This window comes from Callorhinus ursinus, unplaced genomic scaffold (assembly GCF_003265705.2).
Source record: "Callorhinus ursinus isolate GAN/ISIS: 27379988/994484 unplaced genomic scaffold, GSC_fseal_2.0 scaffold6, whole genome shotgun sequence".
Lineage (NCBI taxonomy): Eukaryota > Metazoa > Chordata > Mammalia > Carnivora > Otariidae > Callorhinus > Callorhinus ursinus.
Genome location: NW_027397068.1, coordinates 77,192,872 through 77,208,964, shown reverse-complemented (window position 1 = coordinate 77,208,964; position 16,093 = coordinate 77,192,872). Strand labels below are relative to the sequence as shown.

At 37.6% G+C, this 16,093-nt stretch overlaps 1 protein-coding gene across 10 annotated transcripts in view; it reads left to right on the top strand.

Moving 5' to 3' along the window:
• The window catches only part of PDE10A (phosphodiesterase 10A), a 579,847-nt gene that overhangs the window by 494,202 nt on the left and 69,552 nt on the right, over window positions 1-16,093 (top strand). For all 10 annotated transcript variants that reach the window (XM_073894211.1, XM_073894212.1, XM_073894208.1 and 7 more), the window contains 4 exons: window positions 10,013-10,153; window positions 12,605-12,760; window positions 14,225-14,275; window positions 15,304-15,362. In XM_073894211.1, the coding sequence (XP_073750312.1) occupies window positions 10,013-10,153; window positions 12,605-12,760; window positions 14,225-14,275; window positions 15,304-15,362 (407 nt within the window). The remainder of the gene's footprint in view (window positions 1-10,012; window positions 10,154-12,604; window positions 12,761-14,224; window positions 14,276-15,303; window positions 15,363-16,093) is intronic.

Genomic DNA, 16,093 nt, shown 5'->3' with positions numbered 1-16,093 from the left:
GGTGATCATGAGAGTGCACATCTCCTCCTTATGACGCCCCTGGGGTCTGCAGACGACCCACAGGGCTTGCTTGGTCCTGGCAGCTGCGTATATACCACGTGACCCTTTCCCTTCAATCCCAGCTGTTTGTGACCCAAACTCGGACCAGTCCAATTCTCTGCTGAAGCCTGCATCCTGGACTCAGCATTTCTAGCTGTTTACATGAAAAGGAGTGAACCCCATGGGATGACCCTCTTCTCTGTGTGAAAGAGAATGGGGGGAAGTGGTTTGCAGAGGTCATGAAGGGCAGGCAACAAGAGGCCAGGGGTCTGCAGGGTGTGCGAGCCTCAGGAAGTGCTTGACTTTGAGAGCCTGGGTTTAGATTCCCAAATCCCATATTCTTAGTCATTTGGCTGTTTTGTTTTTTGTTTGTTTGTTTGTTTTTGTTGCTTTATTTTTGCAAGCTTGTTTATACGTTGACCTTCGTGAAGTAGGTTCCTGGAATATGTGATTTAGAAAAAGCTTTTGTGTCCACAATATCTAAAGTGTATTCTATGTATATCAGTTCTAATTCTTTCACTTTTGTAACTTAATTGAGGGGATGACACTATATCCCTGCCAGGCGTTAGTCGGCTCTTTATTCTTTATACTCCTGAGGTCAGTTAATTTCACTCTGCCTGTCTGTCTCTGGGGTCACTCTTCCTTGGTCTTGCCTTGCTCAACAGCATTGTCCCTAAGAACAGCAGAGTACCTCACACAAATTGTAGCCTCTTCTGACCTTCCGAAGTCCACCTCACTGTCTTGTGTGTTAGTATCACATGCTTCTCCAGAGAATTTAGCTGAATCTGTAATTATGTATTTATCTGTGATTTGTGTGATTGTTTATCTGGCTTTCTCACTAGAATGTAGTCTCCATGAAGGCAGAGACCTTGTCTTGCTGGGAGGATACTTTTAGGGGATAATTACTGCGTTTTGTTCACCACATTTTTTCTTATATGTGTTCTGCACAGGCAGCTATGCCTTTAATATTTCCCTGCCCTGGGGATTTCTGTGGGTAAGAAGACGACCTTGCCAAAAGTCTTAAGTTCACTGGAGTGTGTATTTCTTTCTTTCTTTCTCCCTTCCCTGCCCTCCCCTCCCCTCCCCTCCCCTCCCCCCAATGTGGAGCCCAGCGTGGGCCTTGAATTCACGACCCTGAGTTCAAGACCTGAGCTGATCAAGAGTCAGACACTTAATGGACTGAGCCATCCAGGCACCCCTGAAGTGTTTCTTTAGATGTATCTACACAATTACCGCTTTGTTTGCTCTTCATTTTTCTTGCATCTCAAGTCTTCCATTTGGAATCACTTTTCTGTCCTGTAGAATTTCCCTTAGAGTGTGCTGATGGGAAACTCTCAGTTTTTGTCTATCTGAGTACGTCTTTATGTCATCACTTCCTTGAAATATATCTTTGCTGGATAGAGTTCACATTAACAAAAATTACTCTCTGTGTATTGACTTGAACATAGTTACTTTTGGGTTCTTTTTTTATTTTTCTCAGTTCTTCAGTATAGTTTTTTATTCCCTGGATACTTTTTTATTGGGAGATAACTGTAGATAACATTAACTATACCTCTTAATATTGTTTTATATTCTTTCCGAATTTACATTTCTTGGCTTTTGTTTCATCCATCTCTCACAGATGGTGGCTTATTTGCTCATGTGTTTTATTTTCTTTTATGTTTTAACTGTGAATCATATTCTTCCTTGGGCCTTTTTAAATGGCTTTTCTTAAGAAGGACTGTGTTTAAGTTCCTTTCCTGGAGACAGGATATGTATTTGTTTTTGCCAGTCACCTAAGGCACTACTAATCCAGGACTATTTTAAATTATCTCATGAGATTTTTTTCCAGGCTACAAAGTAGTATGGATTCAAGCCTCACACTTATGTGATACACAGTTATGATTTCTCAGAAGAGATTTTTATTTTCCCTCTAGCAGTAAATTCAAGATAATCTGGGGTACTAGTAATCTTGCAGCTGTAAGTGTTTTTACCCTTCCAGCTAAAATGAGGCGTTAGCCCTTTGCGGGTCCTGGCTCCTTATAGGGGTTCTCCTGTTTGCCACGGTGATTTCCTGAGGGAAGGTCAATACATCTAGGCTTTGTTGCTCTCAAGAACAATCCAGCTCAGGATTTGCTTGCCTCGACGGTTCCTTTATTGACTTCTTTTTAGATTTCTGTTGATTCCATCCATTCTTCTCAGTACAGCAATGCATTAGAAAGGATTGTAAAATGTACTTTATCCAGCCTTTAAAAATAATTTTAAAATTGTTTTTCTCAGAAGTATCATATTATCTAATCTGCCCTATTGCTTGAACAGATGTTGACATACTTCTAAAATGTAAGCTAACTGTATTAAATAAAATAAAGCTTTTTTTTTCCTTTGCCCGGGTGAGCAGATACATGTGTATTTTCTTAATACAAGGTGGCATATTATAGATATCTATAAATCTTTTTTTAAAAATATTGCCTCAGGATTTTGAATCAATTATAAAGCCTTAAATAACTTACACTTATAACAAAATGTATATGATTTCATGAAAAAGTTATAAAATGTAACCCAAATAGACTGAGATAAAATTTTTAGTCTATATCAAAAATACCAAGGATTAAGATAGAGATGGGAGGAATTATAAAATTCTTATCCTTATAAAAGTATTGATTTCTTTTTTCATAAATAAGAATCAGCGGAAATAATCTCCAAAATTGATGCATTGAGAAATAGAATTTAAATAATATTTAAATATATCAGAAGTTCCGCTAGTAGAATTAAAAACCCACGTCAATATTGTCAGAGAGGAAAACATTTAAAGAAAACATGGCAAGTTAAGGAAAAGATAGAAAACAAACTTAGTATTAAAACACTAAAAATAAAACATAAAATAGATTGTGAAACTCCTTACAAAAATATGTCACAACAAAATTGTAAGTGGAATGGGCCCAGCTATTGGAAGAAAAAAAGTCTTAAATTAGATTTAAAAACCCCACAACTGTCCTCTATTTTATAGAGGCACATATAAAGAAAGGACTCAGGAGTGGTTGAAAATAAAAAGGTAATTTTAGGGGCACCTGGGTGGCTCAGTCGGTTAAGCTTCTGCCTTTGGCTCAGGTCATGATCCCTGGGTCCTGGGTTCAAGCCCGTTGTCAGGCTCCCTGCTCAGCGGGGAGCCTGCTTCTCCCTCTGTCCTTCCTCATCCCCCACTTGTGTTTTCTCTCTCTCTCTCTCTCTCTCAAATAAATAAATCACATTTAAAAAAAATAAAAAGGTAATTTTAGATGGAGCAAACCTATTCCAGAAAAATGAAAACAAAAGGAGAGCAAGTGGCACAGGATCAATGATTAAGTTGAGTTTGGGGAATAAAAGCATTAAATTGGAACAGGAGGGATTTGTGAAGGGTTTAGTCTGCAGTGAAGGCAGAGCTGTTCTGAAGTTTATGCTGTAAATATTTGATGCATCAAAATTTTTAAAGCAAAACACACCAAAAAACCCCCCAAAAAGAACAGAAGAATACAATAGTAATTTTAGTGATTGACAGATTAAAAATACTCTATATTATTTTAGGATTTACCAACATGGGTTTCCCTTTCTTCTTTGGGTTAGACCCTACTTTGATGCATTTAGCCCCTATTTAAGAATTCAGATCCCCATAATGTCTAAAAACAAGGAAATTAACATAAATAAAAACATGTACTGTGACTCTTTGGGGAAAAAATAGTTATTGGGAGAGTATAATATTTACAAAAATGAATTGTAGTATTGCTAAAGCTCTGGGCAAAGTTGTTTGCAGTGGAAAATCCACATCCTTGAAGTATTAAACATCTTGTATCAACATTTTTGAGGCATTAATAAATAGACAAAAGAATATTAATTCATTAATTCAGCACATTCTCACCAGGTACGACTACATGGTAGTGTGCCAAGTACTAGAAACATGGTAGTAAATTAAAATCTCTGTCTTCTTGGGATTTACCAGTTTAACCTATGGTCTTAGAAAAACAAAACCCATATAAATAAGAGAATTTAAAAGACTATACAGATATAGGGGTTACCTGGGTGGTGCCTTCAATTGAGTGTCCGACTTTTGGCTCAGATTGTGATCTCAGGGTCGTGAGAATGAGGCCCGTGTCTGCTTGAGGATTCGCTCCCTCCCTCTGCCCCTCCACCCTGTTCTCCTCCACCCCCCCTCATGTAAATAAATCTTTAAAAAAAACTATACAGATATGAGCTGTTTGCTAACCTAATTAATAAAAAAGAGAAAACACAACTGTTTATGTTTAATAATTTAGAAGATACAACAGTAGAATGAAAATGATAAATTATAAGAGGATGCTTGAACTAATAAATATGGACATCTAGACAAAATGGACAGTTTTTGAGGAAAATATAAATTGTCCCATTTAATGCAAATGATGATAGAAAACCTAATAGGACCAGTAAATGGAAGAAACTAAAAACAGTATTAAAATAAAGCTTTTCTAAAAGCCACTAGGACATATATTCCAGACTGTTTTTTGAGTATAAACCTTGTTCAGGCTGTTTGCTACCCCCTGGGAACAGTGATGAACCAGAATAGGTTCCCTCATTATACCTTCCCTGTGCTTTTCTTGTTCACGTTCCCCTGGGACAGTCCTTCAGGAGGAGAATTCTTGTGCTATACACATTGTTTCAGAGCTTGGAAGAAGGACAGCTTCCCAAAAAATCGTGATTCTGGAGTTGGCCCATGTGAGTTCCAGTTCACCACTTTGTGATTTTGACAAGATGTTTAAACTTTCTAAATCTTAGTTTAACTTCCATTGGTTAAGTGTTATGTCATGAATGTTATTCGTTCAGCAAACCACTTAAAACACCTGCTGTGTACCAAAAATCTATGCTAAATTGCTGAGCAAAGATTATAAAAAACAAAACAAACCACCATTCCTGTCATCAAAGAATGTACAACCAGTAGAGGAAATGGAGAAATCCACAGTTAATTATAACATAGGTTCTTGAGTGCAAACAGAGAGGAAGCCAAGGTGTTCCGGGATACTGAATTTGATGCGGGTGCTGGGGTGGATCACATTACAAGCAACTCAGATGATTAGCTCTGTTGAAGAAGGGCTTGGAAGACCTCTCACTTAGTAGATAAGAAGGGGAAATAAAGGGCTTTCTTAGGCAGAAGCAGCAGTCTGTGAGAAATCTGTAGTTAGGAGAGGAAGTAGTGTATTTGTATGTCCTGACCCTTAGCAGAGACTGACATAATGACGTCTATAAGGTACTCTTGAAATATTTGTTGAAAAATAACTTTTTTTTTTTGGTTAATTAAACTTTTATTGTTTTTACAGTTTTTCTCTTTCATACCTGGTCTTTTACTCTGATACATAACATACTTCATAATATTATTACAGTTTTTCTTGTGTTATCTGTAAGAGTTGTTTGTAAAAGCTGAAAACCTTTCAAACTCATAAATTTTTTAATTCATAAAGTAAATTCATAGATAGCTTTTCATATATTGGTGTTAAAGCCAGTTTATAGCAAGGATCTTAAAGTAATTGCATGACTTTCTTCACCTGCACGATGAACTTCAGTAGGTTAATTTTAAGAATCATGCAGAGTTAGTTCTCTCTTTAAAGTTCCAGGTGAACGTGGGGGCCAGTTGCTCCCGGCCATCTGCATAGATCTGAATTCATTTACTGTCCACTGCCATCTAGTGTCTTGTGAGAAAAATAACTCAATGGTAAGCCTATAATAATACACTTTTAAAATATTTCTAAAATTTAACTGGTTGTGAGTTGAAACCTTAACATAAAACCTGAAGTTTCATGAATAAAGTGGTTGAATTGTGTATGGGAAGGAAAATGAGAATGATGTCTGTCACCTGATGTATCTATTTAATTGATGTTAATGAACCAGATTTTCCCATTTCATCAAAACAATCATGTTTTTTTTTCAATAAATTGTGATAGTCTTCTGTTGTTCATTTTCCACCAAATCTATTTCTCCTAATTTGCTTTTTTATAATTTGAATGCTTTCTTATGGCTTCATCTGAGTCCACCTACTGGTCATGACTACTGTTACCAATCTTGCCTACTTTCAATGACCTAACCTTAGAAATAAGTATTAAAAATTGCTGTTATTCCAGAAATATTGGCTAGTTCATAATGGGTTTCTTTGAAAAATTGAAGAAGCTAATTTGTCCCCTCCCACCACATGGCCAGTCTCTCTGAAGGCCCTGGGAGGTGGAGGACTAACAGTCAGTCCCAGTGAGAGCCCTTGGCGGGAAGAAAGACCAACAGCAGGATTTGTCAAGTTGCATGTTGTGAATGCAGGCGATTTCTTCTCTGGAGAGAGTAGAGGTGGTTGAGGTTTGAAACTTTGGACCTTTTCTTTGTTTTTAGTTGTTTTTATCTCTAGCCCCTAAAATATGTTTGTGCTAATAAAAGTTTTCATAGATGATACAGTGTTAGAGCAGGAATTAATTTTAGAGGCTCGGCTCAGCATTGCATTTTATACATAAATGATATATTGTAAGTACACGTAGTCTTAATACATTCTAAATTACTGTGTAGTGATGTTTGATAAAAAGCAGTTTCCATTCACCCTCCTATAAAATAGAATATTTTTTATCTTAATAATCTGAACATCCCAGTCAAACCCTTATGTCAAAAATCATAATGATTTTTTTAAATAAAGTTACTCTGATGAATCACTGAACTCTACCTCAGAAACTAATAATACACTATATGTTAATTAATTGAATTTAAGTAAATTTAAAAAATAAAAATAAAGCTACTGTTTCCTTTGTAAGTTTCCCAAGAATGAACTTACACCCATTATTGGTTAATTCAGTAATGCAGCCCCTTTGCCAATGAAAGATGCAAAGTATATCTTATCAAATAAACTGTGATTACCTTGAAACGTTAAGAACTGAAGCAAGACTTGCCTTGTCAGGTCACAAAATGTACGACAAGTTTATAGTCATTCAAGCAATGTGGTGGCTGATCAACCGACTGGTATGGAATTGAGAATTCAGAAACAGACCCAAGTATTCTCGGAGACTGAGTATGTGGTGAAGGTAGTAGCTTAACCACTGAGGAGTGACTGTTCAGTACACAGCTGTCCATTTGATTATTTCTGGAGAGTAAATAAAGATAGGCTTAATGAATCTTCCCCATCCCTTAAGTACATGTAAAATTCAGTCTCTAATTTAGAGGTTTGTTACTGATTTTTCCCACTTGCAGTAATAGCTGCCAATTAGTGCATTCAACTGCAAAGATGATGAACAACATAAAGAACGTGCTATTGCTGAACATGGAATTCAAACCGGTGGTTGATCTTCAATCAGAAATGGATGTTATGAAGTGAACCTTTGCACAGGGAATTGTATGGCGTAAAACACAGAAACAAAAAAGAATGGGAAAGCACTAATGCAGAGGGGAGAAGGGGAAACACGTCAGGAAGAGGTGTCAGGCCTAGGTCGGTCCTCATTCCCTTGCCACATGAGCATTGGGCCTTCATTGGACGATTTATTCAGTACTGTTAGCACTCCTCTCTAGCTCTCATTTGGAAACACTTCTATTTGATAGATATGAACAAATATCATAAGGTAATTGGTAAAACAAAGGTAAAGTTTCCACGGTAAAGAATTATTTAATTTTTTGGTAACTTTATTATCCACAAGTTTTTCAGATTCAATCAAGTAGTTGGAAGATTTCCAAACCTTTTATTGTCAGCAAGCCTAATATATAGAATAGCTTTCCATACACCCTTGGTGCAATATTTGCTTATCTGTTTCTCATGCCTCATATAGAAATCCTACATAGAGGGAATAAATATTTTATAATATTACATAAATGACCTCCTAATAATATAGGATTATATAAGCTATTCTTTCATTATTGATTTTTGAAGGTTAATTATAACTTGTAGATATTATTAAAAAGGGCATATAGCAAAGTCATCCAAAAAAGATGTCTGTTGTAGATCTTCAAACAACAAACAAAGCCGAAGGCTATTTTAAAAAAAAAAAAAAAATCCGAGGCACCTGGGTGGCTCAGTCTGTTAAGCGTCTGCCTTCGGTTCAGATCGTGATCCCGGGGTCCTGGGATCGAGCTCCGCATTGGGCTCCCTGCTCAGCACGGAGTCTGATTCTCCCTCTGCTTGCTGCTTCCCCTGCTTGTGCGCTCTCTCTGTCAAATAAATAAAATCTTAAAAAAAAAAAGAATCCAAAGCTACTGCTGGGAGCTTGTTCCAGAGTTTACCTTCTGTCACAGCCCAAGGAAGTTCTGTAGGAGCGAGGCAAACCCCTCAGTTCCGTCCAAGTTCATTTCCTGCATTCTGTCTTTGGTAAAGAGAACGTTGCTCAGCATCCATCTTGTGATTAACTTTCTCATAGTTTGAGAAAAACATTATCAGTTCTGATTTTTCTTCAAGCTAAATATACCACATCCTTTACAATTTTTTCTTGCAATCATCCCTTCTTCTTGATCTTGAATAATTTTTCTACTCTTCTCTCAATCTTGGGGTGGCACACTGACTTCTACTGTGGCAGTGATAGATACTAAATCTAATCAAAGTCCTAACTTCATCTGCTCCATACGCATATTGGTGTGTCATGGAACCTCAGTAACTTTAAAACTGGTGACATGAATTCTAGCCTCTTTAAAAATAATAAGGTGGAATTGTCATTTGCTATCTTATATGTAGTTAAATTTTTAAAATCATTTTAAAGCATAATAAACATTTTTAACTTAATCTCTTACAAAGAGTCATTTAAAATGTATTTCTCACAGGCATTGATAGTACTTAATTACAAATGCTATGTAAGCACAGTGCTAACTGATACAGATATATGTGTGAATAAAATATTTTGAACTTAGCTTCTAATCTGTAAGTAATGATTTATTTAAAGCAGCTGGGGGTGCACCTATGCTCTGCTTCCCTCCCTCCCCCCCCCAGTTGATTGAAGGAGCTTGTTTATAGGCTTTAGTCTCGTGTGATAGTAAGATTTTATAGGAAGAAGGGGTTCTCTGACATTATAGAGCTTGAAAACCATGTATCTAATAAGTGTGTAATTATATCAATCTCAATGTCTTCAACTAGAATTTGCTTCATATTAGCAAGTATTAGTAGGAACATGTGTAGCTTAAGAGGATTATCTAATCTTACTGCTTCAGATGTCTTCAGACTTTAATTTACAGCAGTCCAATTTAAGATAAAAGTAAAGTGCTGGGAGAATTTACCTGAACTTTAATATTTTTCAAAGTGAGTAGATAATCATAATACAGTTATGCCAAAATATTGCCCCAACTCTAGGTGATTTGTTTTGATTAGCAATTCTTACTTAGTCGAAATTTATTTAAAATATTGGATTTAGTCAAAATAACTGATCATATTTTTAAAAAACACTTCTCTTAAAATAGTTTCAGTTTACCTTCCCGCCTAATCATTGGAAAGAGAAAGATGCACCCAGATTTGTCCAAAATATTTTGAATTTTTGCTATTACTAAGCAATACATTTGCTTAGTAATAGCAAGTATTAGTAGGAACATGTGTAGCTTAAGAGGATTATCTAATCTTAAAAAGATTTTTAATGAAAATGAAAAATACAACCAAATCAATTTGACTTGTAGTCCCTGATCCTGTCTCCAGATCCGTCAGTCCAGTCTCTAGGGGAGGTTGGGCCTGATGTCTGTTTCTTGACAATACCTTGACCCCAAGGACAACTTTTTTCCATTTTATTGTTTCCTATATATCAAAACAGGAGGCTGTTTTAAGAGTTTTTCTTCTGCTAGGCTTTCATTGAAGTCCTATACCTAGCCTGCATTTTGTGTCCTATCGGGAATACGAGAGAAAATTTCACCTCACATACCCCAGTTTGATCAAAGCACTTTTCCTCATTTTCTGTCTCTCTTTGTTGGCTCACAGATTCCTCATGACTGATAAGTAATATCTAGGAGTCTTTCTGTAGTGCCAAGTACAGGGAGGTCTATAAAACATGTTCTTTCTCCTTGCTAGAGTCTGTGCGTGTTCACTCCACCTGGAATCAAGGAAGGAAAACCCCGGCTCATCCCTGCTGGGCCCATTGCCCAGGGCACCACCATCTCTGCCTACGTGGCCAAGTCCAGAAAAACGTTGCTAGTGGAAGACATCCTTGGGGTAATTTTTTTTTTTTTTTTTACTCTGTGACATTTGTAACCTGCAGTATTTATTTCATAAAGATGACATATCATTTTGGGTGCCTGGGTGGCTCAGTTGGTTAAGTGTCTGCCTTCGGCTCAGGTCATGATTCCCAGCCGCGGGATCGAGTCCCGTGTTGGGCTCCCTGCTCAGCGGGGGGTCTGCTTCTCCCTCTGACCCTCTTCCCTCTAGTGCTCTCTGTCTCTCATTTTCTCTCTCAAATAAATAAATAAAATCTTTAAAAAAAAAAAAGATGACATATCATTTTGATGTTATGACTCAAGCCATTTTATAAACGCATTAGAGCAAGATACAGATCAATAAATGAATCTGTGTGTAAACTAAAATTTGTGCTCAGAGAATCATACCTTATATACCCACTGAGAGCTAGATTTGAATAGTTCTTATTTCAATACCTAGCAGTACAGTTAAGCATAAAATGCATGTTTATATTTAGGTAAACTAAGTGATCACTGTTCTGTGTGCTCTATCATGGCCAGGAATGCATTAGCTAATGCTGAGTGCCATGCTGCCCCAGGTTGTAGTGTTGTCCTGCAGCAGCCACCTGGGGCTTCTCGTGAGTCCGTGCATTGGGCCATTCTGCTGATTGGGCTGTGTTCAGCTGGGCTTGCTTGTGCATCTGAGATCAACTGGCCATCACTTACCAGCTGGCTGGACTCAGAGGGCCTCAGCTCTCTGTGTTTATCACTCCCCCACCTCCCCACCCCACCCCTAAGTAAAGTTGGCCTGCAATGTTCTCATGATGGTGGGGAGGTTCCAGAGAATAAGTGAAACATGCAAGTGAGTTTTCAAGCATCTGCTTTCATCAAATTTACTATCCTTGCATTAGCCAAAGTAAATGACATAAACAAGCCCAGATCAGTATTGGAAGATACTGATGAAAGACACAGGTGTGGGGAATGGAACAGTCTTCCACACTATATGTGAGTATTGTGATGAAATGTCACTACATGAGCTTAGACTTTAAAATTGACAAGTATGCAAACGCCTGTAGAGGTGTAATGAAATTGCTCTGAAAAAGTGCTAAGTTGGAGTCATGAGATCTGGGTTTTAATTCTGATTTTGCCACTAATTATCTGTATAGGTAAGAGATACAGATAAAGTTGCTGAAAGACTAGATCTTCATTATAAAGATGATCAAGTGGGGCGCTTGGGTGGCTCAGTCAGTTAAGCCCTGACTCCTGGTTTCGGCTCAGACCACGATCTCAGGGTGATGACGTTGGGCCCCTCATCAGGCTCTGTGCTCAACCCGGAGTCTACTTGAGATTCTCTCTCTCCCTTTCCCTCTGCCTCTGCCCCCCGCTTGTGTACGCTCTCTCTCTCTCTCTCTAAAATAAATAAAATTTTATTTTTTTTTTAAAGATTTATTTATTCATTTGAGACACAGAGAGAGAGAGCACGAGCAGGGGGAGAGGCAGAGGGAAGGGGAGAAGCAGGCTCCCCGCTGAGCCAGGAGCCCGACCTGAGCTGAAGGCAGACGCTTAACTATCTGAGCAACGCAGGCACCCCTAAAATAAATAAAATTTTTAAAAAAGATAATTATGTGACATGATAGAGATGCTAACTACCACTACAATGGCAATCATAATATATAAATATATCAAATCAACAGTTTTATACTTTAACTTACATAATGTCGTATGTCAAATATTTTCAGTTTTAAAGTGTTAAAAGTAGATACTATACAACTTGTCATTTGAAAATGTTCTATCGTATATGCAGGCTTTCAAAAGATCTGTAAATTACAAACACATATTTGTACTGTTCTTGATTTATGAAAAGCTTCCTACAGACAGAAATTGAATAAATAGAATTGGTGCTTTGGTATCAATTCATTCAATTTCCCTGTATTCTTTGAGTGATTTGCTAAGCTAGAAAGTTATTAAAGTCAAAGAACCAATTGCATTTTTCACAATTGATAATTATTAGATGATTTGACTACTTAATGTGAGCTTTTGAGATTCAATCAGAATGACTATCATTAACATACACTTCTGTATTATTCTAACCTTAAAAATAGAAGAGAAACAATTTTTTATATATACTTTCCTTCATGTGGTATTTATATACCCTTGGAAGAGTTCCAGCACATAGAAGGTGGTGTGTGTTAGCCATCATAATTACTTTTATTATTGCATGAAATTGATATATATTCATTGATTAACTAAATTCTACTGCACAGGGATAAAGAAACATTAAAGCAGTATCTGTGAATAGGTGCCATGTTGCTAAAGATAAGCATTTTCTTAAATATAGTTTATAGTGTCCATTGTCATTTGGTTTTCCTTTGAAAAGGACTGCCTATTTTTTATTACAAGTATTGGGCAATTTCTGGCAGAAATAAGAATCTTAACATAATGATTCCATTTCTTTTACTGAATTGATATCTTTTCTCCTTTGATTTTTCAGGATGAACGATTTCCAAGAGGTACTGGACTGGAGTCAGGGACTCGCATCCAGTCTGTTCTTTGTTTACCAATTGTCACTGCAATTGGTGACTTGATTGGTATCCTCGAGCTGTATCGGCACTGGGGCAAAGAAGCCTTCTGTATGAGTCATCAGGAGGTGAGGCTAGCCTGTTGAGGGCACTCATTAATGTGGTTCAGTTAATAAATGAATGAATATTTAAAACCACAATTTACTTAACAATGTTTTGATGGTTTTTAAAAACCTTTATTTTTGTTTTGTAGTTATTTGGAGAGAAAACTGATTAAATTAGAAATATAGTAATTTATTTCAGTAAGAATCCTTTCTTTTTTCTTTTTTTAAGATTTTATTTATTTATTTGAACAGAGAGAGAGAGATCGCAAGTAGGCAGACAGGCAGGTAGAGGGAGAAGCAGGCTCCCTGCTGAGCACGGAGCCTGATGCGGAGCAACATGTAGGGCTTGATCCCAGGACGCTGGGATCATGACCTGAGCCGAAGGCAGACGCCTAACTGACTGAGCCACCCAGGCGCCCCAAAAATCCTTTCTAACAATAAAAATAGAAGTGTGCCATATTGTGAATCAAATAAAGTAGTAGGATGACTTTGGAGAGTTCTCACATTCTGATTGTCTATGTTTTCTTAAAAATGTCCTTTTCCTAGAGGACATCCTGAACCAAGATTCCAGCATCACATTTGGAAACAATAAGTTCCATGCACTGTTCCCTGAATCAGAACTGGCTCATTAACCCTAAAGCCAGATACTACCGTGATCTGTCGCTCCCAGTATACAGATGCCCACATCCCTGCCCGTACTCCTCGCCTGCTCCCTCCCTCCAGCCACACAGGGCCCTTGAGCAAGGCTGACCGGCTCCTGCTCAGAGCCTCTGCATCTGCTCCCCCTCTGCCTGGATCGTGCGGGTCCTCCCTGTCCTCACCCCAGCCACCTCCTCCAGGAGTGTCCTCACGTGTCGCCGTGTCAGGGAGGAGGCCTTTCCTGAACACTGCACATATCTCCATGTTGTGCCTCTGATTCTCTGTAGCCCTCATCGCCAGCTAAGACCCCGTGCACTTCCCTTACTCTCTTTCTTGTCTTTCTCCCACAGCCTACTGTAAGCTGTTCTGGTGGGTGGTGTGCTGCCGTGTCTCCACCACCTAGAGTACTGCCTGGTTCCCAGGAAGCACCCAGGGGATGTTTGGGAAGTGAATGAATAATAAAAGAAGTAGAAGAGCTAGTAATTGAGAACTTGTCAGCAAAATTTTAGAAATATTCATCATTGTAAAGTGGGGGTTGAGGCCACTTTAATAGTATTTTTGTTAAACTGAGAAATAATTATTTTATGTGAAAATCATTGGATGATAGCCCTCTCAAGCAATTCATCTTGCTTTTTATCCAAAGTTAAGAGGAATGAGAACATTAAACTCAGTTATAAAGGGGTGGGAAATGTAAAAGAGAAATCTTGTACCTATTTGATTCTCTGTGTTCGGCAAAATATTCAAATACTCAGTGGCCTCAGAAAATTCTTCATATACATGTGTGCTAGAGTCCTTTGTTAGGATGTCTGCATGTGACTAATCAGAATGTGTTTCATCCTCTTTTTTCAGGTTGCAACAGCAAATCTTGCCTGGGCTTCAGTAGCAATACATCAGGTGCAGGTGTGCCTTTGGGGTGTTTTTACAGGGGCTCCCTAAGAGAGAAGAGTTGTTTAAAGTACAGCCACTGGGGGACGGGGTGGGGGCTAATAAGTGACCCTAATGTGTTATTTTTGGATATTAGGTATTTTGTTATTTCTGAAATTTTGTGTCTATTCACTTATATTTACTTGTTCCCTGCCTTAAATATCTTGCAATTATTTTTATATATTTATATGTAATTATAAATTATTTATGCTGTAAATTATATATGTTCTATTATGGTTTTGTTTTCCACTGAAAGCAAAGGAGTGGTCTCCTCTGGCAGTAGCACTGATATTACATTTTTATGACTCCATTTCCTAAATTAAAGCATCCTTTAAACTAAATGGTATATGAAAACTTTCATCTCAAATTTAAAATACCTGGTTTTCTTGAAAATATGATCTAATTTAAAAGATCACAAACTTTATCAAGTTTCCTGGCAACTGGACTTCGAGGTTCACAGACACAGGAGCTTTGTACCCTCCACTTCTTTTCACTGTTGTTTTGTTTTTTAAATCCATTTCAGCACACTCACGGTTTGTGAGGGGAGGAGATAAGGTACATAGTTACAGGATAATAGCATCAGGAGCAAGGACCTCTCAGATCTGACCATAGCAAGTATAAGTGGAAAATGTGCCCAAGTGTCATTTTTTAAAGTTGAAAGAAGTTTTAAAGAGCAACTCTGGAGGTAGACTCCCTGGACCTGAATGCTGGCTCCCTCACTTAGTAATTCCGGAGCAGGAGCATGGTTCTGAACTTTTTTATGCTTCAATTATAAAAGTAAACCCCAAATCTATAGTGTTTTGTGATGATTAAATGAGACAGTAACGTTAAAGCGCGTAGAACAGAGCTTAGCACATTTAAGCATTTGATAAATATGACTTCTTACTAATAGTATTACTGCTTTATAAGTCTTTTAAAATAAAAAAAGTAAACAGTATTCAGGAATTGTTATTTTAAATAAGCAGAAATCTCTTATGATTAATAGCCACTATTTTCTGTGGTAGGTATGCAGAGGCCTTGCTAAACAGACTGAATTGAATGACTTCCTACTTGATGTATCAAAGTAAGTGTTCGTTTCTAGGGTTGAGGTAGGTCTTCTTGATCAGTGGTTTAAGTTAAGTGCAGGCTCGGATAGCGACTGACCTGTCCACTGCAGTCAGTAAGTAGTCTGGTAAGAAAGGTTCATATTTCGGACTGTAAAGTTACATTCTCATCTGTGTTCACTTTACAAGTGAAGGACTACAGATGTATATATGATAATGTTAATTTGCAATTTGGTGTATATTTTCTAAATAGACTCACTAGAGCATGTTAAAGACGCTAAGTATTTCTATTTTTGTAGGAGAAAACTTAGAACAGTAGAAGAGGAAATGTTTTAGTTTATTACTTTCCAAAAAGTCCTTTCTGGCATTTTCTACAAATGTCAGTAAAATAAACCATATTATCAGTATTATTTTAATTTTCCCATGTATGGTAGCTCAGTTATCATTTTAGAGAAAATGTTCCATTTCTCTGAAGTTTGACCTAGAAAAACCTCCTTGGGCTGGCAGTGAAAGCAGTTACAGATATTTATTATATTCGAGGTTCATAACTGGTTTTGCCTGCTACAAGGACGATTATCCATAGATTTGACCCATCTGCTGAATTGCTGAAATCTAAAATAATGCCCCAAGATGTGGTCACTTCAGGGTCACGGTCTCCGGCAAGTTAATAGAGGGATGACGTACCTGTCCTTCCACCAGCAGCAGCTCTGACCGTGCTCTCTCTCGTAGATCGCTTTGGCAGCACTTAATA